Source organism: Caretta caretta, chromosome 1 (assembly GCF_965140235.1).
Source record: "Caretta caretta isolate rCarCar2 chromosome 1, rCarCar1.hap1, whole genome shotgun sequence".
Lineage (NCBI taxonomy): Eukaryota > Metazoa > Chordata > Testudines > Cheloniidae > Caretta > Caretta caretta.
In genome coordinates, this window is record NC_134206.1 from 353,624,372 (window position 1) to 353,648,734 (window position 24,363).

The window sequence follows — 24,363 nt, forward strand, 5'->3', positions numbered from 1 at the left end:
CAGCGTCGCTCCCTGCTCAGAGCCCAGCCCTGGGCCAGCTCCCCACACAGGGCACCGGCCCCATTTCAGCGCAGCTCCCTGCCAGGGAGTGCCACGAGCTGGCACAGCATCTGCCCATCTCCCCAGCCTCTGCAAGCCCCAGGCACCGGCACTGCAGGTTGTGCACGTTTCCGGGGTCAGGGAGACGCCGGCCGGGGTGCTGGATGACACCTCTCCCCGAGGCACTGGGCCAGGCAGGCAAGGGGCCTGCAAGCTGGAGGACGGGGCAAATGCATCATCCATGCAGCACAGAGCCCAGACCCACGGCCGTGTAGGGAACCCCAACGGGCTCGTCCCGGGCCCCCAGGCTGTCCTGCAGGCCCCATGGTGGGGACACTACTTCCCCGGTCTCCCCTCCTGCAGCTCAACCCCATACCATCCCTGATGGGCCCCGGGGATGCTGCTCCCAGGCAGACAAGGGGTTGCGGGGGATGCACTCCAGCCCAATGTCCCACCCCCAATGGGACACCCTAGATCTAGAGGGAGCGTGAGCGGACGGCGGAGAGGCCTGCCTATGGGGGACGGTGGCTCAGTGTTAAAACCCCCCAGCTCTGGTGCTGCCCTGGCCCCGTGCCTGGCAGCACGGCACTGCCCACCCCAGGGTGCAAGGGGCTGGCAGTGCCGGGCCCAGGGGACACCCCGGCGAGCGCCCCAGGGGCTGGACTCACCACCTCGTCCGCTGTGAAATCGATGAAGCCTGGGAGGATCAGGAAGTCGCTGCAGAAAGAGAGGGGGAGAGCATTACATGAGGGCAGCCCTGTGCCCCACAGGGACCCCCCACCCCTGGAGCCTGGCACACGCACGGCCACAGCTGCGCAGAGAGGGCAGGCTGGGTCCCCGTAAGCCCCCCCCCCCGTGGCACGGGGCCGTGGCAGTCATCGCGGCCTGGCCCCAGGTGGCTTTGCAGGAGGGCAGGGGACTGGCGGGCAGGGAAAAGCTCCCATCCCATGTCTGCCTGCTCCTGTTAGAGCCGGCGCCATGCGTGGCCCAACCCCCCATCAGAGCCGGCACCCCACCCAGCCCAACCCCCCTGCCGCCCCCCCCGTCTGAGTCGGCCCCCGCCTGCCCCAACCCCTAGGGCTACTGGAAGACAAATCCTAGGAAAGGGCAGAGAAGAGAGCGGGGCCAGCGAGGGGGTGACTGCGTGGGCCGGGCTGGTACCAGGACCCTGCCCCCTTTCAGGCCAGCCCGAGGCCGGCACAAAGGCAGGGCGTAAGAGGGGCCGGGCCCCTGGGAAGCCAGCCAGCCGGGCTAGGAAGCCCTGAGCTGGCACAGCAGGACCGCTGCAAGCAGGCGGGATTACAGGCCCAGCTGAGCTGCTAATCCTGAGCTATTTGTGAACCGGGTGGGGCTCGGCGTCCGGCTCCCACAGCTGCTTGGAGCGGGCAAGGGGCCAGTGCGAACACCTGCTGGGCTAGCTCCCTGCAGGGGGCCTCTCCGAGCCGGGGTCAAGCATCCCCGCAGGGCTGCGTGGGCAAGCCTGGGGGGCATGGCCTGGAGCCCTCACCGCTACGGCGAGCTGCATTCATGGGCGCCAGCCACGGGGCAGGGATGCAAGGGCCATCGGGGGGGGGCACCGGGGGGGCCCATTGGGGTGCTGGGTGGGGAGGGAGCGGGGTCGACGGGGCGGGCGCCCTGCGGGCACCCTGTGCAGGGCACCACGACACACACGGGGCCGCCAGCCGGCCCACTGGGCATACGAGCTCGGGGAGGGGGCAGGCCCCCTGTCTGCAGCCTGTCCAGAATGGATGAAGCTCTGTCAGGGACATGCCACCCCATGGCTTGGAGGGAGCAGAGGCCCCCCCATTGGCTAGGGGGGAGAGGACCTGGGCATGCCCCCCCCAGCCCCTTTGGAGGTCAACAGGGTGTGGCGCCTAGAGGCAGGGACCTGGGGGGGGAGCAGGGCTCCATCCAGCCCCCTTGAATTCCTCCTTCCCTGGCTACAGGAAGGCACCTGCTCCTCCCCGCTTGCCTGGCTCCCGCTCAGACGCGGAGGGCAGGCAGCAGCATCTCCTGCAAACAGCAAGGCCTGGGCAGAGCGGGGGGACCCACACCTCCCCAGCCCCCCGAAAACTAGGACCCGGCACCGCTCTAGCCACCCAGATCCCACCCAGGGGCTAGCGCCAGAGTCCAGCACCCTGCTCCCACCCCAGTGCACAGGGGTCCCTGGGGGCGTGGGGATCTCTCCACGTGGGCGAGGGTGCAGTGGGGGATCCCGCCAGGCAGGCCGTGCCACTGGGTCCTGGCAAGGCAGAGGCGCAGCAGCCCTCACCCTCCCCCTGGAGATTCCCGGAGCCCGGACCAGACGGGGATTGTCTAGTCCAGTGGTTCTCAACCAGGGGTCCGGGGCCCCTTGGGGGCCGTGAGCAGGTTTCAGGGGGTCCACCAAGCGGGGCCAGAATTAGACTCGCAGGGGTCCAGGGCAGAAAGCAGAAGCCGCATTGCCTGGGGCCGAAGCCTGAGCAATGTAGCTTTGTGGGGGCCTCTGTGGTGGGGGGACCCCAGGCAACTGCCCTGCTTCCTACCCCGCAACGCCGGCCCTGGCCTCTGTATGCAGAAAAGCAGCTGTTTTGGCACATGTGGGCCGTGGAGCTTTTCTTGCATGTTGGGGGGATGGAGGGTGGGCAACTCTCGATCTCGCCCTGAGTGGAGCGCAGGATCTGGTCCAAGAGGTAACTAGAACAGGACCGCTTGGAAATAGTGACCGTAATATAACAACATTTAACATCCCTGTGGTGGGCAGAACACCGCACCAGCCCAGCACGGTGGCATTTCATTTCAGAAAGGGGAACTATGCAAAAATGAGGAGTGTTAGTTAAACAGAAATTAAAAGGTACCGTGACTAGAGTGAACTCCCTGCACGCCGCATGGACACTTTTCAAAGAGACCATCATAGAGGCCCAACTTAAATGTATCCCCCAGATTAAAAAACACAGTAAAAGAACTAAAGAAGAGCCACCGCGGCTTAACAACCATGTAGAAGAAGCAATGAGAGATAAAAAGGCATCTTTTAAAAAGTGGAAGTCAAATCCTAGTAAGGTAAATAGAAAGGAGCATAAACACTGCCAAATTAAATGTAAAAATGTCGTAAGAGAAAGCCAAAAAGGAGTTTGAAGAACAGCTAGCCAAAAAACTCAAAAGGTAATTGTGACGAAGCGGGACTGTTCTTAATGTTTCCTCTGAATAGTGTAGGGGTGCCTCAGTTTCCCCTAGGCAGTTCTTAAGTATCTAGGGGGTGGGGTAAGGGTGTATGATCGTTGCAGAGCCCTAGAGGGCAGGTGTGTGCAGGGGTCTGGACACAGAGAATGGCCAACACCCTGTTTCCTGGCAACTGACGGCCTGGCCCTTTCCCCCTGCAAGGTGAGAGCTAAAGGGTTGGAGAACAAAGGAATCCAGTGACCTCCTGGCCCGGGAAGGAACAAAGCCCAGGGGAGGAGGGGCGGGAGACAGTTTGAGTTTGGGACTGGCTGGAGACATGGAGTGAAGTGCAGCCGTGGTTGTCTGGCTCACTGCTCCCCAAAATGGACCCGGCTGAGGGGTCCTGTTCTCTGCACCTGCAAGCTCTGTTTTAGACCATGTTCCTGTCGTCTAATAAACCTTCTGTTTTACTGGCTGGCTGAAAGTCACGTCTAACTGTGAATTTGGGGGGCAGGACCCTCTGGCTTCCTCAGGACCCCGCTTGGGTGGAGTTGCTGTGGGAAGCGCACGAAGGGGCAAAGAATGCTAAATGCTCCAAGGTCAAACCCAGAAAGGTAAAAGTTGTGTGAGCTGTGTGTCCTAAAAACAATCTGCTCACAGAAAGGAAACTTCCCCAAAGTCCTGACTGGCTTCGCAGGAAGCAGTTCCAAAGCATCGCCTGGAACTCCATGACAGTAATAACAAAATGTTTTTTAAGTACATCAGAAGCAGGAAACCTGCTAAACAACCAGTGGGGCCCCTGGACGATTGAGATACAAAAGGAGCACTTAAAGACGATAAAGTCATTGCAGAGAAACTAAATTAATTCTTTGCTTCAGTCTTCACGGCTGAGGATGTGAGGGAGATTCCCAAACCTGAGCCATCTTTTGTAGGTGACAAATCTGAGGAATTGTCACAGATTGAAGTGTCACTAGAGGAGGTGTTGGAATTAATTGAGAAACTGAACAGTATCGAGTCACCGGGCCCAGATGGCATTCACCCAAGAGCTCTGAAAGAACTCAAATGTGAAATTGTGGAACTCTGAACTACGGTTTGTAACCTGTCCTTTAAACCAGCTTCTGTACCCAATGACTGGAAGATAGCTAATGTAACGCCAATATTTAAGAAGGGCTCTAGAGGTGATCCTGGCAATTACAGACCGGTAAGTCTAACGTCAGTACCGGGTGTGACGATGTGACTCAGCAGGGAGGGGGGAGTGTTGACCTGGGAATGTGCCCTGGGGATGGGAGACCTGAGAGCCTGTCACCTGAGCCGGGAGGGGGAGGGGGAGGTAACACCTCTGCCCAGGAATGTGGACGGAGGCTGCAGCAGGGAACCTGCTGGGGGGGTTTAGTTTCAGTTTGGGGCTGGGTGGAGGAACACAGGGAACCCCAGGGCTGGGGTCTAAGCTCCCTGCTCCCCCAGAAGGACTTGACTGAGGGGTCCTGGATGTCCCCACAAGCTCCGTTGTGGACTGTGTTCCTGTTGTCCAATAAACCTTCTGTTTTACTGGCTGGCTGAGAGTCTCAGTGAATCCCAGGAAGAGGGGTGCAGGGCCTGGACTCCCCCACACTCCGTGACAGCGGGCAAATTAGTTGAAACAATAGTAAAGAATAAAATTGTCAGACATCTAGAAGAACATAAATTGTTGCACAAAAGTCAACATGGTTTCTGTAAAGGGAGATCATGTCTTACTAATCTATCAGAGTTCTTTGAGGAGGGGGGTCAACAAACATGTGGACAAGGGGGAGCCAGTGGACATTGTGTACTTAGATTTCCAGAAAGCCTTTGACAAGGTCCCTCACCAAAGGCTCTTATATAAATTAAGCTCTCATGGGATAAGGGGGAAGATCCTTTCATGGATTGAGACCTGGTTAAAAGACAGGGAACAAAGGGTAGGAATAAATGGTAAATTTTCAGAATGGAGAGGGGTAACTAGTGGTGTTCCCCAAGGGTCAGTCCTAGGACCAATCCTATTCAACTTATTCATAAATGATCTGGAGAAAGGGGTAAACACTGAGGTGGCAAAGTTTGCAGATGATACTAAACTACTCAAGATAGTTAAGACCAAAGCAGACTGTGAAAAACTTCAAAAAGATCTCACAAAACTAAGTGATTGGGCAACAAAATGGCAAATGAAATTTAATGGGGATAAATGTAAAGTCATGCACATTGGGAAAAATAACCCCAACTGTACATACAATATGACGGGGGGCTAATTTAGCCACAACTAATCAGGAGAAAGATCTTGGAGTCATCGTGGATAGTTCTCTGAAGACGTCCACGCAGTGTGCAGCGGCAGTCAAAAAAGCAAACGGGATGTTAGGAATCATTAAAAAAGGGACAGAGAATAAGACGGAGAATATCTTATTGCCCTTATATAAAATCTATGGTACGCTCACATCTTGAATACTGCATACAGATGGGGTCCCCTCATCCCCAAAAAGATAGACTGGCATCAGAAAAGGTTCAGAGAAGGGCAACTAAAATGATTAGGGGTTTGGAACAGGTCCCTTCTGAGGAGAGATTAAAGAGGCTAGGACTTCTCAGCTTGGAAAAAAGGAGACTAAGGGGGGATAGGATAGAGGTCTATAAAATCATGAGTGGTGTGGAGAAAAGTGAGTAAGGGAAAGTTATTTACTTGTTCCCATAATATAAGAACTAGGGGCCCCCAAATGAAATTAATGGGCAGCAGGTTTAAAACAAATAAAAGGAAGTTCTTCTTCACTCAGCGCACAGTCAACCTGTGGAACTCCTTGCCTGAGGAGGTTGTGAAGGCTAGGACTATAACGGGGTTTAAAAGAGAACTGGATAATTTCATGGAGGTTAAGTCCATTAATGGCTATTGGCCAGGATGAGTAAGGAATGGTGTCCCTAGCCTCTGTTTGTCAGAGGGTGGAGAGGGATGGCAGGAGAGAGATCACTGTTAGGTTCCCTCCCTCTGGGGCACCTGGGATTGGCCACTGTCAGTAGACAGGATACCGGGCTGGATGGACCTTTGGTCTGACCCAGTCTGGCCGTTCTTATGTTCTTACATTCTCTCCGCTCCACCTGCCTCCTCCTGGACTTGTGGGCCCCAGGGCTGCAGCTGCAGTCACGCGAGAGGTACAATAACCCTCTGCTCCTGAGCGAGGGGGCTACGGAGAAGGGCCCCCCTGGCCGAGCTGCACGTCACTCCCCCTGAGTCGTTCTGGAGGGTTGCCCAGCCCCACGCCATGCCGCAGCCCACCTGGGTCTGCCCACGAACACGACGCCCAAGCAGGGACCCCAGCAAGGGCGCAGGTCGGGGTGGGGAGACTTCGCCCCCCACCCCTGCTCAGAGTGACTGGCCCCCACTCCAGTAAACGGGGACATCCGTGCCATGAGCCCTCCCCCCCCGCCCGCACTCCCCCCAAACCCACAGCCCAGCCCCAGCGGCCGCGTGGGAATACGCTCTGCTCCGCAGGCTCCCGAGGACCCGTCCCCCCCGCGCGGGCACACGGCCCCGTCACACTGGGCGCACTGCAGCAGTCACCAGCTGGACCCCGCTGACACCACGGTGGGGTCACTGCTTAGTGCCTGGAGCAGCCCCGGGCCAGGACGCGGGTGCAGCCCAGGAAAGAGACTGGCTTGGTCCTACCCTGAAACCAGCAAAGCGACTGTCCATGCCCCCCACCCCGAGGGACGTGCAGAGGAGTTACACTGTGCACACCCCAGCCGCCCAGAGCAGGGCGGGGCCTTCCCCCGCTGCGCAGAGCCAGCCAGAGCCCGACTAGGATCCAGAGGGCCAGCCCGTCCATCCATAGGCCACTCACGTCAATGGGTAGCAAGGCTGGAGCACAGTGGCCGAGCGGGCAGAGCCAAGCCACGGAGGAGGCAATATGGCCCTGGGGCAGGGTAGGGAACAGGTGATTTCTCCTGTATCTCTGCCCTTCAGACTCACTCTCTGGGGTCTGAGGAACCCCCAACCCACCCTGCAAGCTGCTGTGCCCAGGTATCCAGTAGCCCGCTGCACCCACAACGAGCCCCACTGAGCTCAGCAGAGTCCCACACATGGAGCAGCTTGTTCATTCTCACACTCACAGGGGCGTCCTTCACCCACCATTGAAATGCAGCCACCTCTGGGGAGGAACGCAGCAGCTGTTGAATAGCCACTCAGCCAGCTGGGGCAGGAAGAGTTCTGGGTGGGACTGGAACCGGCCAAGGGAAAGGCAGCTCCCTGGGTCAGGGCTATGTGTAAAATGCAAATACGGGTCCAATTAGTGACACATTGCCACGGCCCCACGTAGCTATCCCGGGCGCTTCCGACCCCGGCAGGTGGGTCATGCCCATCTGCTCTGGGAGCTCCAACAGGGGCTGTGCCTTCCGCTCCCCACCCCCATCGCCCAGTCTGCACCTCCCTACAGACCAGGGGAGCTCAGCCCACAGACTGCTGAATCCCAGACGCTGGACATCTCTGCCGAGATTCTGTCTTCCTCCACCTAGAACCGCAGCTGCCTGGCTGCCCAGACCGCAGCGCCGCCTGCCCCACGGCCCCAGGTTCGGGGATGTGCTCCTGGACAGCAAGATCTTGAGATGCCAAACGCCAGGGAGAGCCACCCGTCTCCTCCGCCTGTAACAGGGTCCGCGGAGCCAGCAGCAAGGCAAAGCTTCCGGCGAAGAACGGGGACGCCCAACACCCGGCAACTCACAAGTTACGGTCCCCACAGCCCCAGAACTGGATGCTTGACTGCTGGTGCCGCTGTGCCCCTGCCCGCTCCTTGCATGGTTGTGCCATGGTACTTCCTTCACTTCCTTCCTGACCTTCGCAGAGGGCAGGAAACTCCGCCCCCGAAACCTGCACGCCAGCGACCAGGCATGCACGCCCCTAACTCCGCCCCCAGTGCGTGCCCTACTCGCCCACCCCATGGCGTGTGCAGGACCACAGAGCTTTCAGTTCCCACACGTATTTATACCATGGGATGCCCCCCGAACAAGCACAGAGACCAGGCAGCGGCCAGCCCCCCCGGCCCATTAGTGCCCACAGGCTCAGGGCCTAGGAAATCAGTCGTTTCCTGCAATTAATTCCCACCATGCCCCACTTGGAACCCAGCCTTCGGAGGGGCAACCTGGCAGAGCCCTCGCGGCTGAAGGGCTTCCGTGGATCAACCACAAATCTCCCATTGCCAGGGATTTAGAGCTTAGGGGAAAAGCTCTGAAACACCTGCTGTCACGGAGTCCCTGGGTGATGCTCTGGAACTGCTCCCCATGAAGTCAGTCAGGACTCTGGGGCAGTCGCCTTTCTGTGAGCACCCTGTCTGCAGGACACACAGCTCACACAGCTTCCACCTTCCTGGGTCTGACCTCGGAGCATTCAGCATCCTCTGCCCCTCCGTGCGCTTCCCACAGCGAGTCCGCTCAGGCGGGGCTCCTGGGGAAGCCAGAGGGTCCTGCACCCCAACTTCGCAGTCAGACGTGACTCTCAGCCAGCCAGTAAAACAGAAGGTTTATTAGACGACAGGAACATGGTCTAAAACAGAGCTTGCAGGTGCAGAGAACGGGACCCCTCAGCTGGGTCCATTTTGGGGGGCAGTGAGCCAGACAACCACGTCTGCACTTCACTCCATGTCCCAGCCAGCCCCAAACTGAAAAACCCCTCCAGCCCCTCCTCCTCTGGGCTTTGTTCCTTTCCCGGGCCAGGTGGTCACCTGATTCCTTTGTTCTCCAACCCTTCAGCTCTCACCTTGCAGGGGGGGGAAGGGCCCAGGCCATCAGTTGCCAGGAAACAGGGTGTTGGCCATTCTCTGTGTCCAGACTCCTGCACACACCTGCCCTCTAGGGCTCTGCAATGATCATACACCCTTACTCCACCCCCTAGATACTTAAGAACTGCCTAGGGGAAACTGAGGCACCCCCACACTATTCAGAGGAAACATTAAGAACAGTCCCACTTCGTCACATCTCTCCCCCCTTCGAGATCGAACTGAGCGGGGTCACTTTAGCCGGTGACCTGGGGAAGTTCGAAGCCACCAACGTTCCCATGGATGCCCCAGCATCTCTCCCATTCCTTGGTAGGAGTTACACCAGGCCTTTCCAGTTTCACGCCCTCCCTTAGGTCAGGGGTGGTCAATAGCACTCGCAGGCCGCATGTGGGAAGGTTTATGCAGCCCATGCCCTTTGGCCACCCCAAGAATGTCTCCCCATTGACCATCACCTTCTGCTCCCACTGGAGGTCCGGGGGGCCTGGCCCCAGGAAACTCCACACAGACATATAGGTTGGGGTCAGGAGTGGGAGCCTGTCCACATCCCCACCCATCTGGCTGACGGAGTCTATGGCCTTGGGACCCAGCAAGGGAGCTAGACACCGGGGCTTTTCCGCAGGGTCCCCTTGGTTCAAATCGCCAGCCTGCTCAAAGGCAGTGAGGTGGGCATCCACACACCCCCCTCCTTAACCAGGGGCAGCAATTTAGTCTCGAGGTTCCCTGTGGAACTGGCCCCCCGGGATCTATCCCCACTCACCCCGGGGAGGTCCCCTAGGCCTCTCCGCTCCCCCACCGCCAGTTCATCCTGCTGCTGCTTCTGCAGCTCTTTCTCGGGCTCTCGCTGTCTCCCACAGTCCTCTTGCTCTCTCGGACTCAGCTCCAATCCCGTCCGTCTCCGATCCCCCGATGGGGAACCCGATCGTGAAGACCCTCGTCTGGTCGGGGACAGGAGTCTTGGCGATGCCTGGCTCCCGCTTCAGCTGCTCCCAGATCCTGCTATAGCCCCAGTTGGGGTCAGGAATCTGTTCCTTAGAGCGGTCATCCTCCTCCAGCTGCACGATTAACTCTGCTTTGGTGAACTTTCCAAAGTCAACCCTCTCTTTCTGCACAGGGTTACAATGTCCTTCTTAAGGAGACAGTGACAGGCCGTCACTCCGCTCTTCCCAAGTTGTTGTGGACTCACAGGCCCGTGTGTTCTCAGCTCCCCACGGTTTCCAGGGAGAACCCCTAGTGTGCCAGCCCTTCTCGAGGTCACCACCTCTTTGCCAGGGTCGAGCTGCAGACTCCTCCGCCCCTTGGACTGCTCGCTGCAATCCCCAGGGGAACCCTGCTACTGCACAGTCCTTCTCGCTGGTCACACACTCCCAGGGGTTAACCGCCCCCCGAAACCGCTCCTCTCTGAGCCTTCAGCAGGCCTAGTCCTCGGCAATCCCCCTTCGTGTTACTGCTCCCCAGTCACTTACTGCAGGAAGCGCCGTCCACGGGGTACAGTACATCCCACCGCTGCCACCAGTTGTCACGGAGTCCCTGGGCGATGCTCTGGAACTGCTCCCCATGAAGCCAGTCAGGACTCTGGGGCAGTCGCCTTTCTGTGAGCACCCTGTCTGCAGGACACACAGCTCACACAGCTTCCACCTTCCTGGGTCTGACCTCGGAGCATTCAGCATCCTCTGCCCCTCCGTGCGCTTCCCACAGCGAGTCCGCTCAGGCGGGGCTCCTGGGGAAGCCAGAGGGTCCTGCACCCCAACTTCGCAGTCAGACGTGACTCTCAGCCAGCCAGTAAAACAGAAGGTTTATTAGACGACAGGAACATGGTCTAAAACAGAGCTTGCAGGTGCAGAGAACGGGACCCCTCAGCTGGGTCCATTTTGGGGGGCAGTGAGCCAGACAACCACGTCTGCACTTCACTCCATGTCCCAGCCAGCCCCAAACTGAAAAACCCCTCCAGCCCCTCCTCCTCTGGGCTTTGTTCCTTTCCCGGGCCAGGTGGTCACCTGATTCCTTTGTTCTCCAACCCTTCAGCTCTCACCTTGCAGGGGGGGGAAGGGCCCAGGCCATCAGTTGCCAGGAAACAGGGTGTCGGCCATTCTCTGTGTCCAGACTCCTGCACACACCTGCCCTCTAGGGCTCTGCAATGATCATACACCCTTACTCCACCCCCTAGATACTTAAGAACTGCCTAGGGGAAACTGAGGCACCCCCACACTATTCAGAGGAAACATTAAGAACAGTCCCACTTCGTCACACCTGCCACAAGGAGTCAGCCTGCAACCCGGCGAAGGGAGCGGACGCCCCCGCCCCAGCGAACAGCTCCCGGACAGGGCTCCGCTGCACCAAGGGCCACGCACAGCGAGCGAGGGCCCAGCAATGCGTCAGGGTCCTGGGATAACAGCTCGGGAAGGGGCGCGATTCTGATCGGCCAAAGCCCTGCCGTGGACGCAGCTCCACAGCCCTCTAACGGGAGCACTTACGCCCCTTCCACACTGGACCAGCTGCCCTGGTGCCGGCACTTTGATACTGGTACAGCCGACTGCACCGGTGTCACTCCAGCAGGACAGCTCCAGCCGCACACCCTTTAGACGCAGACGAGGCCGAAGTGACGCTGCGTCTACACTACACCGTTCCACCGGCACAGCTGCCGGCTAGGAGCGTCAATCCGGCCCCCCGGCCGACCTCGCTACGCTGGCTAAACCCCCAGTGTAGACGTAACCCTTGGTCGGGGAGGTGGGTAGCTCACGCTGTGTCTCCACAAGGGGCTCTGCCGGCACAGCAGCCGTACTGCGGACAAGCCCTCTAGACACCTCCCGGCCCCGAGAGCCAGACAACGGGCAGGGAAATGGAAGGATTCGCCCCCAGTTCACAGCTGCGACCCAAGGCCCAGAGCGATTCGGCGACTCACCCGGAACCAGCAATTAAACCCAGTCTCCTGCATGCCAGCCCTGGACTCTGCCTATTGCACCATGCTGGCTCCCCCGCTGGAGAGCACCTGGGGAAGGATGGGCTCAGCCTCTCCCAGCAGAAAACCCTCGGGGGGCAGGAGGCTGGGCAGCCCCAGCAGGGCCGGGAGGACGCAGGGGGCTAGGCCAGGCTGGCTTTATGCATGCACAGGAATCCTGCTGGACCTGCTCGGGTCTTTCTCCCTGTGACAAAGTGGGACTGTTCTTAATGTTTCCTCTGAATACTGTAGGGGTGCCTCGGTTTCCCCTAGGCATTTCTTAAGTCTCTAGGGGGTGGCATAAGGGGGTGTAATTGTTGCAGAGCAAAGGGCCAGGGTACATAAATGGCCAACACTCTGTCTCCTGGCAACTGATGGCCTGGGCCCTTCCCCCCTGCAAGGTGAGAGCTAAAGGGTTGGAGAACAAAGGAATCCCGTGACCTCCTGGCCCGGGAAAGGGACAAAGCCCAGGGGAGGAGGGGCTGGCGGGAGTTTTCAGTTTGGGGCTGGCTGGGGACATGGAGTGAAGTGCAGACGTGGTTGTCTGGCTCATTGCCCCCAAAATGGACCCAGCTGAGGGGTCCTGTTCTCTGCACCTACAAGCTCTGGTTTAGACCATGTTCCTGTCATCTAATAAACCTCTGTTTTACTGGCTGGCTGAGAGTCACGTCTGACTGCGGAGTTGGGGGGCAGGACCCTCTGGCTTCCCCAGGAGCCCTGCCTGGGCGGACTCGCTGTGGGAAGCGCACGGAGGGGCAGAGGAGGCTGAATGCTCCGAGGTCAGACCCAGGAAGGTGGAAGCTGGGTGAGCTGTGTGTCCTGCAGACAGGCAGCTCCTAGAGAGGAGACTTCACCCGAGTCCTGGCTTCATAGGGAGCAGTTCCAGAGCAACGCCCGGGGACTCCATGACACTCCCCATCACCCCAAGGCCCCCTGGCAGCAGGCAGCGCTGCTCCACGGCCCCAGCCGGCTGCCTGGCTGACAGCAGCCATTCCAGCAGCGCGGGGCTGTGGTTTGGGTCAGAGAGGCAGCTGCCCATCGACCTTCGCCCAGTATGGTGCAGTCACAGCAGCTTCATTCACAGCTGCAGCCTGGCAGGAAGGGAACAGGCCATCTGGGCTGCAGGGAGCTGCCACGCAGATGGGCCTCAGCGCCTCCAAAGCAGCCGGTCTCCTCCCCAGCTTCCCCACAGGGATGCGGCAGGGCAGCCCATTTCTTCCTCCAAGCCAGGCCCGGCGGAGGCCCCTGACCACGGCCGAGACAAACCCACCACACAGCCCTGGCTGGGGGGGTTTCCAAACCTCCCTGCCCAAGAACAATGCATGATTGAGCATGGTCCCTGTGACACTTCCGGGGGGCTGCCCATGTGCTGTTCTCCGACACACACAGCAGGATCTGCCCGGCCAACAGGGGCCAGTGGGGCTGCTCAGAGGAAGGTGCAACCCCTCAGCGGACAATGCCATAAACCCCGCACCTCGTCACGCCCCCCTCCCAGCCCCCACTGGGTTCCTCCTCACACCTGGGCAGCCAGCCGGAGCCTGCACCAGGCAAATCTAAGCTACCGGTGTCTCCCTCTCTGGGAGCATCTGCCCCCACAGGCCAGAGCAGGAGGATCCCAGCCATGGGCAGCAGGCTGCACCCTGCCTCTTACAGATCTCTAGGGTCCTCCCCCAGCAATGCCGCGTCTCCCCATGCTGGGTACCGACAGGGATGCTGCAAACACAGCGCTACCGACAGGACACTGATCGGTGGAACAGAGCCAGGAGCCTCACGCATGGCCCCCGGAAAGTGCTGTCCGGACCAGCGCTCGGTTATTTGAGACCCAGCGCTAAAGCCAAGTCACAGGCAGGGAAGCCAGCGTTCCCCTGCCAGCTCCATGCGGCAGTCGAGCCCCGGGGCTGGTCCTGGCAGCAGACACATGAGCAGCCAGCTGGGGGCTAGTCTGGCTTTCACATCAGCAGCTCCACTCTGACTGGACCATGGGGGTCCCCAGCCAAGGGGGGAATCCTGCCTGCCACCTCCTGTGGGGCCAAACAGGCTTCGTATCGGCACGGACACCAGCAGCTCCAGCGCGGATCCGGATACGCCGGGAGCAGCTGCCAGGAGTGGGCTGGGAACCCTCGCACCCCACCGCCTCCTGCGGGCGCTGTTGGACTGACGCAGAGAGAGTCCGAGCCCCTAAACGGCCCCGTTCCACAGCAGGCTCCCCTCAGCCCCACCTCGAGCTAGAGCTGTGTCCATGGGGCACTGGGCGGGTGGGGGCAGAGACTGTGCTTAAAGAGGAGGCGGCGGGAGACAATCATGCAGAGATGAAATCCTGAGGCTGCCCCGCATAGCGACCCGCCCATACAGATGAAGGACTCGCTTCCCCCCGGCATTTTGCATCCTGCTTCCATGCCTGTTAGAGCCACGGTGGCGCATCACCCCGGCCTGTCACAGCCCCGGCGGGCCAGGGTCCTCCCCAGGCTGCGCCCCTTTGCTGCAGCAGAGCGGGAAGGGCAGGCGAAGGGCTGGGACCAACCCCCTCCCCAACCCTGTCTCCATGCGGAGCGAAGGGTTCCTTCCTCTGCAAGCTTTGCCTTGACTTGGCAGCGCCGTGGCCCTGCAGTGGTGAATCGAGACCGGGCGCCTGGTGCCAGGGACTAACCCCCCTGTTTGCTGATGCTGCTGGCAAGGCAGCGGGAAGCGACTCAGCTCCTGCTGGGCAGGATGTCACCCGGTGGGCGAGCACCACGGCTACTCAGCCTGCCGCTGAGGGAGACACTGGCCTGTGCTCTCCTCCAGAACGGCCACTTCCCCAGACAGCACCTTTCTCCAGGGCTTACCACCCACCCCTCCCACACTGAAGTGCAGCCACCCGGGGGTGCGGGAGGACAGCAGCCAGCGGGCCCCCAGCTCGCTGCACACGATCCCTTCTCCCGAGATCTGTGACATCCCTGTGGGGTCTGTCCCTGCAGCGTGGCCTGCAAAGTGCCTGCCCCCGGGAGATGAGGACTGGCTATTTCCGCCAGCCGCTGTCAAGGCAGACATGTGCTCCTGGAGGGCTCACACCCCCACTGCTTCGCACTAGGGACCCTCACCACTGCACAAACCTGGCTAGGTGTTCAGGGCTCATGGCCTCAAGGCCACAGAGCAACCCGTTGCCCCCACCAACCCCCGCAGAGCCCTGCCCCTCACCCAGACATCTGCAGCCCCTACCCACCCCAGGGGGCAGACAGGGGCAGATTAGGGGTTTGTGGGGCCCTGGGCCAGAGCAAGTGGGGACCCCTCTCCACCCCTTCTGCCTGCAGCCGCTTCCGCCCCACCTGGCACTCCAGCCAGGGAGCAGGGTTGGGGAATGTCCATTTTTCCAGGGCCCCCCAACTGGCTGGAGTCCCTGGGCATGGGCCCCATCGGCCCAGTGGCTAACCCACCACAGGGGGCAGCTGCAGGGCCCAGTCAGATTCCAGGGCTGTGCACGGGATCAGTACTACTGTACCCAGGCACATACGCCCGTCGCAGAGAGGCTGCCAGCCGGTACCCTCACAGCGTGGGGGCGACTGGCTCCGCTCAGCCCATGGGAGACCCCTGGAACGGGGAGCCGGGGCCCGCCATTGGCTGACTGAGCCCACGCCCGCGTCCAGCCCGCTTTCGCTGATGGCACTGTTCAGCCCGCGAGAAGAGGGCTCCGAACCCTTCCCGGAGCAGGCTGGCTCAGCGCCAGACCCAGCCTGTCACTGTCGGGGGGCTGGTTTGCGGGGGGAAGGCTGGAGCAGGGCAAGCATGGTGCAAGCAGACAGAGATGGCCGTAAGCACGGTGCTGCCATGAGGACAGGCCATAGGGTGTTCCACAGGAATGCCCCCCTCCCACACGCTGGCTGCCTGCACCCCATTTATCTCCCTCCTTAGCACAGGGGCTGCTAGCAGGTATAGGCCACCCCCCCCCAGGTCACATCTACCCTAAGGATCAGGGGCAGGAGGTCCTGTGACACCAGAGACTCCCAGTATCACAGAGAGGGTGTCGGACAAGGATATGTGACTGACAGCTACCTGCCCTGGAAGGTACTCCAGGCCTCCCATCCCTCCCCGGGGTTCAGAGCCTCCTGGCCAACAAAGATGAGTTGGCAAAATAATCGCCATCGATCAGAGAGAGGCAGGCCTCGCGGCACACGCAGGGAGCCCTGTGTGCCATTCTGCCTCCCCCCGCCCCCATCACTGCACAGACTCTGCTTGGGGGCGGATGGCGGGGGACTTAGTGCTAGTGAAAGGGGACATGCCTGCCCCCAAGGCCAAGTCCCCCCAGGCAGGCACTGCCCTGCCAAGGAACATTTCCCTCCAGGAGCCCCCTGCTCAGAAAGGAGCCAAAGCGACACCCCCAAACCATCTCCGTCCATGGGCTGAAAACCTGAACGACCCCCCCAGGCCCGATCCTGCAATCGGAGCCACACCGGTCCATGGATCTGCTCCCACTGCTCCCATTACAGGATCGGGGCCCACCGGGACAGCCAGGCTGCAGAGGAATGCCGGGGACCGACGTCCGTGGCTTAAACGCTGCCCTTTCCCACCACCAAGCGCCTGTCACTGGATTAGCCGGCGCTATTAGCGCGGAGTTTCCACGGTAACAGCGCCCTCAGTTTCTAAAGTTAACACTTCGCTTCTTTGAAGAATCAGCAACCCCGTCGCGCCTCAGCTACCTGCCTCAGGCCAAGGCCCCGAGATCCGCCCCACGCTGTGCGCGGCACTGCTGGGAGACAGCCCCTGCCCCGCAGCTCTCACACCCAAAGGGGGGCAGGGACACAGTCGTTCTGGCCCACGCCCCGCAGGACAAAGCCACTGACCCACCTGGCCAAAGGTGGAAGGCACCGAGGGCGTGGCCCTGTAAGCGCCTCCACGCAGACCCGCCCGCAGGATCAGCGCTCACATGCCGGCTCTAACCTAGCCGCTAGGACCCAGCGATAGGCTGAACCTCGTCCTGGCGAAGGGCCACGGTCGGGCTCATGGACGTTCACGCCTGAAGGGACCGGTCTGATCATCCAGCCCAGCCCGGCCCGAGGCCCTCTCTCCTTGTGCTGCAGAACGGCAGTCGCGCCCCCCGCTCTACAGAAGCTGGGTCCCGGTTCCAGAACCTCCTGGGTTAAAAGCCACCATGTAGTTGCAGGCTCAATTCCCAGCACCTCTGGGGGTGTTTCCAGCATGTTTTTTAAAGCCCCGATCGAATTTTCACCGTGAACACCACCTGGCCTTTTTGCCACGACAGGAACTAGACCGGTCAGTCTCAGGTTTATTTACAGTCAGTTTCACTTTCCAGTTGCCTTAATGAGGTTGGAGAGGCAGATATTGCAGGGGAAGCTTTAGACAAAACCCTTTTTTATTTTAAAAACATTTCTATGAACATCAGGATTTGTATAAATATTTATACATAAATAAATATTGACCGAGCACCATCAACTGTATGCTAAGTATCCATTAGATCATTTATACCAATATATTTGATATTTGCTTTTACACACACATCCGGAGCCTGGGTATGCACATGTACACATCCCAAAAGAGGGTGCACACACCGCTCTCTGCATCTGACTGTTCAGATCACGAATACAAGCCCACAGGGACAGGTCAGGCCCAGCATGTAGGCATGTTTCAAATAAAGCAAAGATGTTATGACATCCGACAGTCATAGAAATGTTCCGGTACACAAGAGGTCTTTCCTACTGGGATGTGACAAAAATTCACTTGTGTCTGGTGCTGAAACGCATCAGAAGGGATCAGAATCCCGGAGACCAAGGGCTTGCTGGAGCAGCCGGCCTGTTGGCAGGGCAGCAGCCAGCCTAGGAATCACTGCGGGGTGGTGGCAGACAGCCGGGGAGAAAGGAGAGGCACATACCGGCCTTCGCTGCCGTAGGGAGCCCTTCCCAGGGGGCTCGAGCAGCCTGCAGCAGGGCCAACGCTCAGCAGGGGAGCGGGCGCCCAGCTGTGACACACAGCAGCTGTCCGACATGCTGACCGCATGTGCCAGCCACCCTGGCTGCCCTGGAGCAAGCTGGACAGCAGCAGCCCCAGCGCCACCAGCTGCCCAGGGCCTGCCCGCAGGGGAGCGTGTGCCCAGCCCCCCGCCCGCCGAGAGAGGCTGCAGCCACTTACTTGTAGGTGAGGCCGTCGGCGATGGCAAAGAGCTGCTGGGCCGTGAGGCCATCCTCAGGGACGTAGCCCGTGCCCCCGCTGATCAGGTAGTCAGCCATGCTGCAGGGAGAGGGGCAGAACCGTTAGCATGGGCACGGCACCCGCCCGCAGCCCCGGGGACAAGTGCCACAAGCCTGGGGGAGCAGGGGGCCGGGCCCAGGGAGGCTGGCTCCTACGGGCATGGGCTGGGTACCGCCCGGGGGCGCTGCCAGGGTGGGGAGCCGCACCCCCGGGGTGGGGGTAGGGCCACACCCGGCCGGGCGGGCTGCAGGGAGGGAGCCCCAGCCCCAGGCGGCCTACAGGGAACCCTGCGCCCCAGCTCCGACCCCCAAGGGGGGGACCCGCGCGCGCCCCAGCTCCGACCCCCAAGGGGGGGACCCGCGCGCGCCCCAGCTCCGACCCCCAAGGGGGGGACCCGCGCGCGCCCCAGCTCCGACCCCCAAGGGGGGGACCCGCGCGCGCCCCAGCCCCTGCGCCCCGCCCCGGCCCCGGCCCCGCGCCGCGCCAGGGCTGCAGCCGGGGGCGCCGCGCACCTTGGCGGCGGGGGAAGCGCGGAGCCCGCAGCGGGCAGGCCCGGGACCCGCCGGGCCGGAGCGCAGGGCGGGCCCGCGGCTCGGCGGCTGCTCCCGGCGCACACGCAGGGCCGGGCCCGCCCCGTGGGGGAGGCGCAGGGCGCCGCGCACGGAGCCCGCCCCGCCCGCGCTGCCGGATCCCGGACCATGCCCGGCCCGCGGCGCCCCGCGCTCCGCCCGCAGAGACCCGGCAGCGGGGCCCGGCCCCGTGCAGCGCCCGGGGAGCCGGGCCGGGCTTGGCCGCGTGCTGGGGGCTGCGGACGCGCCGCCCAGCGCCCCCCGACCGTCCTGCCCCCTGGCGCCGCCCGAGCCGGTACCTCGCGGGCTCCCCCTCGCCCATGGCCCGGCCCGGGGCTCCTCCGCGGCCGCCGCTGCCTGCAGGCTGCTCGGGCGCCCTCCACGCGGCTGGCCCGGGAGGGAGACGCGGCTGGAGGCAGGGCCGGGGGTGGGGGAGAAGGCACCAGCCCGGCCCACGCTGGCAGGCGGCCAGGGAGGGGAGCCAGGCCTGCCCCTGTGTGCTGAGGCCGCCGTGGGCACGCAGGATGGAGAGGCCAGCGGCAGCCGGCCCGAGCCCCCTCCTTACCCAGCCCCGAGCGGCCGCGCGGCTCCAAACGCTGCATTTGGCCAGGCCTCGTCCGGGCAATGCGCAGGGGCCACACCTGGGCTCGCCTCCCTAACCTGCGCCGACAAGCCCAGGCGCTGGCACGTCCTGCAATGCGCCCGGTGCACCCGGTTTGACGAAGCGGGACTGTTCTTAAGGTTTCCTCTGAATAGTGTGGGGGTGCCTCAGTTTCCCCTAGGCAGTTCTTAAGTATCTAGGTGGTGGGGTAAGGGTGTATGATCATTGCAGAGCCCTAGAGAGCAGGTGTGTGCAGGGGTCTGGACACAAAGAATGGCCGACACCCTGTTTCCTGGCAACTGATGGCCTGGGCCCTTCCCCCCTGCAAGGTGAGACCTGAAGGGTTGGAGAACAAAGGAATCCAGTGACCTCCTGGCCTGGGAAAGGGACAAAGCCCAGAGGAGGAGGGGCTGGAGGGAGTTTCAGTTTGGGGCTGGCTGGGACATGGAGTCAAGGGCAGACGGGGTTGTCTGGCTCACTGCCCCCCAGAATGGACCCAGCTGAGAGGTCCTGTTCTCTGCACCTATAAGCTCTGTGTTAGACCATGTTCCTGTTGTGTAATAAACCTTCTGTTTTACTGCCTGGCTGAGAGTCACGTCTGACTGCAGAGTTGGGGTGCAGGACCCTCTGGCTTCCCCAGGAGCCCTGCCTGAGCAGACTCGCTGCGGGAAGCGCACGGAGGGGCAGAGGAGGCTGAATGCTCCGAGGTCAGACCCAGGAAGGTGGAAGCTGTGTGAGCTGTGTGTCCTGCAGACAGGGTTCTCCCAGGAAGGAGACTTCCCCAGAGTCCTGACTGGCTTCGTAGGGTGCAGTTCCAGAGCATCGCCCAGGGACTCCATGACAACTGGTTCACTTTAGCCAGTGATCTGGGGAAGTTCGAAGCCACCAACGTTCCCATGGATGCCCCAGCATCTCTCCCATTCCTTGGTGGGAGTTACACCAGGCCCTTCCAGTTTCACACCCTCCCTTAGGTCAGGGGTGGTCGATAGCACTCACAGGCCGCAGGTGGGAAGGTTTATGCGGCCCGTGCCCTTTGGCCACCCCCAAAACTCCAGGGGGTCAAACTGGGATTGGGTCTTCTCCCCAACAAGCTGGCCAAACACAGCCACTTGGTTATAGGAAGAAAAGGAGTCCTTGTGGCACCTTAGAGACTAACCAATTTATTTGAGCATGAGCTTTCGTGAGCTACAGCTCACTTCATCAGATGCATAAAAGTGGAAAATGCAGTGAGGATGTTTTTATACACACAGATCATGAAAAAATGGGTGTTTATCACTTCAAAAGGTTTTCTCCCCCCACCCCACTCTCCTGCTGGTAATAGCTTATCTAAAGTGATCACTCTCCTTACAATGTGTATGATAATCAAGGTGGGCCATTTCCAGCACAAATCCAGGGTTTAACAAGAATGTGGGGGGGGGGGGGGAGGAGAGGGAGGAAAAAACAAGGGGAAATAGGTTACCTTGCATAATGACTTAGCCACTCCCAGTCTCTATTCAAGCCTAAGTTAATTGTATCCAATTTGCAAATGAATTCCAATTCAGCATTCTCTCGCTGGAGTCTGGTTTTGAAGTTTTTCTGTTGTAATATCGCAACTTTCATGTCTGTATTCCCGTGACCAGAGAGATTGAAGTGTTCTCCAACTGGTTTATGAATGTTATAATTCTTGACATCTGATTTGTGTCCATTTATTCTTTAACGTAGAGACTGACCAGTTTGACCAATGTACATGGCAGAGGGGCATTGCTGGCACATGATGGCATAGATCACATTGGTGGATGTGCAGGTGAACGAGCCTCTGATCGTGTGGCTGATGTTATTAGGCCTTGTGATGGTGTTCCCTGAATAGATATGTGGACACAGTTGGCAACGGGCTTGTTGCAAGGATAGGTTCCTGGGTTAGTCGTTCTGTTGTGTGGTATGTGGTTGCTGGTGAGTATTCGCTTTAGGTTGGGGGGTTGTCTGTAGGCAAGGACTGGCCTGTCTGCCAAGATCTGTGAGAGTGATGGGTCGTCCTTCAGGATAGGTTGTAGATCCTTGATAATGCGCTGGAGAGGTTTTAGTTGAGGGCTGAAGGTGACGGCTAGTGGCGTTCTGCTATTTTCTTTGTTAGGCCTGTCCTGTAGGACTGTTTAACTTTCTTAACAGCTTTCACTTCATCTGAGACCTTCTCAAAGCTCTCCACACTGGATCTTTCAACAGGACAGTCAGTGGATCCATTCACAACAGAAAATTTCTGGCTGTTAGGAACTGAAGCTTTCTTGATTAAATCACTTTCACACCCTTCAGTGGCAGTAAACTGCTTACAAAGACTCCATGAGGATTCCTTTCCCTAGGGCTTGTCTATGCAACAATTCACCCCTCACAGAAATTCTGCTCTTACTCTCTTTACCTAAGGCTTGCTCTAGAGGAACACTTTCCTGAGCAACAACAGACTCTTTCTGGGTCTCCCTTACATCCAGAATTACCTCTGGTCCATCCGGGGATTCCTACACAATCCCCTTTCAGGCAAACTGATAGACTTCCTATATAACAGGTCAGAAGCATTCTCCTTTCCTTTGCCACACACAAGTTCAGGAACTTTTTCCTTCTTGCTACAGGTTTCCACACCCTCAGTAGGTAACACAATCACATCACCTTCATGCTCTCCTTGTGCCCTGGCTAGGATCTCACCCTGATTAGACAGAGTTCCTCCACCCTTTCTCAGCCACACACTAGCAACAGGCAAAATACAAGCACCAGAATTGTCTGATCTCTGGGATTTTACATAGACACTAACTGGATGTGACCTAGTTACAGTGCCATTCTCCAGAGCAGACACAAACTTAGGACCCTTCCCTTCCTGGGCTTTAGCTGGATCCAGAACCAGCTCTGAGACAACTGCACGACCCTCAACCGTCACAGGCTGAAAGGCCCCTTCTGTCTGCTCCACAGGCAAAGAAGAGCCGGACACACTTTCTCCTTCCCCAGACACACAGCTTGGGATCTCATTCCCCTTGTCCCAGCACACAAGGCTGGTCACAGACAACTGCTTGGAGATCAGGGTAGCTCCCTCCATAGGCAAGTCAATACCCCTGACAGACACAGACACATTTCCTTCCCTGTCGCAATTCTCCATCCAGCTAACAGGTAAGGTCCAGGGACACTCATCTTCCACTCTCCTCGCCTTCCCACCCTGCTGACTAGACACAGCCATAAGCTCACAAGGCTGCCTAGGCTCATCCAGACTTTCCTTACCAAGCACCTTGCCACTCCCCACAGATCCCCTGCCCTGCCTGTGTCTCCCCCCACTCAGCTGGGGTCTCAGCTCCCACTGTGCTCAGCGCTGCCCTTGCTGTCCCAGTGGGGTAGGCAGCGAGCTCGCTGCTTTCCTCACTGCATCAGAGCCAGCTGAGCCCCCTCTCCAGTGTGCAAGGGGGCGGGGAGCCACAGGGGTCTGGTCACAGGCAGGCAGGTAGCCTGAGCCCAGCAGCTCCTCTCTGCTGCCAGCCAGGTCATCTGCATTTTCACTGACCATTTCCCTCTCCACCGATTGGTTCCCTGGATTCAAATTCAAACCCGGAGCAGGGCCTGGATCCTGTCCCAAAGAGACACAGTCACCCCACAACAGGGTCTCACAGCTGATATCCTGGAGAACCCCAACGACCAGCCAGCCCCACCCCTACTGGGTCTGCACAGGGATCTGGGCCATAGGCAGGGCGAGGGGCTTCGTCCCTGGGACCCTCAACCAGCTCACCCAGCCCCTCAGCATCTGAGGCTGCACCACCCAGGGCCTGACACCAGTTCTCTCTGTCCCCGGATCTCACCACCCCGGGAATGTCTCCCCAGTGACCATCACCTTCCACTCCCCCTGGAGGTCCGAGGGGCCCGACCCCAGGAGACTCCACACAGACAAATAGGTTGGGGTCAGGAGTGGGAGCCTGTCCACCTCCCCACCCATCTGGCTGACGGAGTCTATGTCCTTGGGACCCAGCAAGGGAGCTAGACACCGGGGCTTTTCCGCAGGGTCCCCCTGGTTCAAATCTTCAGCCTGCTCAAAGGCAGTGAGGTGGCATCCACATCCCCCCCCTCCTTAACCAGGGGCAGCAATTTAGTCTCGAGGTTCCCTGCGGAACTGGGCCCCCAGGGTCTATCCCCACTCACCCGGGGGAAGTCCCCTAGGCCTCTCCACTCCACCACCGCCAGTTCATGCTTCTGCAGCTCTTTCTCGGGCTCTCGCTGTCTCTCACAGTCCTCTTGCTCTCTCGGACTCAGCTCCAATCCCATCCATCTCCGATCCCCGGATGGGGAACCCGATCGTGAAGACCCTCGTCTGGTCGGGGACAGGAGTCTTGGGGATGCCTGGCTGCCACTCCAGCTGCTCCCAGATCCTGCTATAGCCCCATTTGGGGTCAGGAATCTGTCCCTGAGAGCAGTCATCCTCCTCCAGCTGCACGATGAACTGTGCTTTGGTGAACTTTCCAATGCTCAACCCTCTCTTTCTGCACAGGGTTACAATGTCCTTCTTAAGGAGACGGTGACAGGCCATCACTCCGCTCTTCCCAAGTTGTTGTGTACTCACAGGCCTGTGTGCTCTCAGCTCCCCACGGTTTCCAGGGAGAACCCCTAGTGTGCCAGCCCCTCTCGAGGTCACCACCTCTTTGCCAGGGTCGAGCTGCAGACTCCTCCAACCCGGGACCACTCGCTGCAATCCCCCGGGGGACCCTGTTACTGCAAAAGTCCTCTCTGGTCACACACTCCCAGGGGTTAACAGCCCCCTGAAACCATCTCTCTCTGAATCTTCAGCACGCCCGGTCCCTGTCAATCCCCCTTCGTTTTACTGCTCCCCAGTCACTTACTGCAGAAAGCGCCGTCCACGGGGTTCAGTAGATCCCACCGCTAACACCAGTTGTCACGGAGTCCCCGGGTGATGCTCTGGAACTGCTCCCTACGAAGCCAGGCAGGACTCTGGGGAAGTCTTCTTTCTGGGAGCAGCCTGTCTGCAGGACACACAGCTCACCCGGCTTCCGCCTTCCTGGGTCTGACCTCGGAGCATTCAGCATCCTCTGCCCCTCTGTGTACTTCCCCCAGCAAGTGGGGAAGCCAGAGGGTCCTGCCCCCCAACTCCGCAGTCAGATGGGACTCTCAGCCAGCCAGTAAAACAGA

The 24,363-nt window shown here is 59.8% G+C and overlaps 1 protein-coding gene across 12 annotated transcripts in view; it reads right to left on the bottom strand.

The window, feature by feature from the left end:
- IMPDH1 (inosine monophosphate dehydrogenase 1) overlaps positions 1-19,333 on the bottom strand; it is a 55,372-nt gene extending 36,039 nt beyond the window's left edge. For 4 of the 12 annotated variants that reach the window (XM_075124614.1, XM_075124615.1, XM_048823036.2 and 1 more), the window contains exons 1-4: positions 18,920-19,066; positions 17,992-18,090; positions 7,298-7,425; positions 708-756 (exon numbers count right to left, since the gene is read on the bottom strand). In XM_075124614.1, coding sequence (XP_074980715.1) covers positions 708-756; positions 7,298-7,425; positions 17,992-18,043 — 229 coding nt within the window. In that variant the 5' untranslated portion in view covers positions 18,044-18,090; positions 18,920-19,066. Of the gene's footprint in view, positions 1-707; positions 757-7,297; positions 7,426-17,991; positions 18,091-18,563; positions 18,669-18,919; positions 19,067-19,185 lie in introns of those variants that run through there. The other 8 variants (XM_075124616.1, XM_048823474.2, XM_048823207.2 and 5 more) reach the window with 7 other exon arrangements.
- Positions 19,334-24,363: the final 5,030 nt, after the last annotated feature.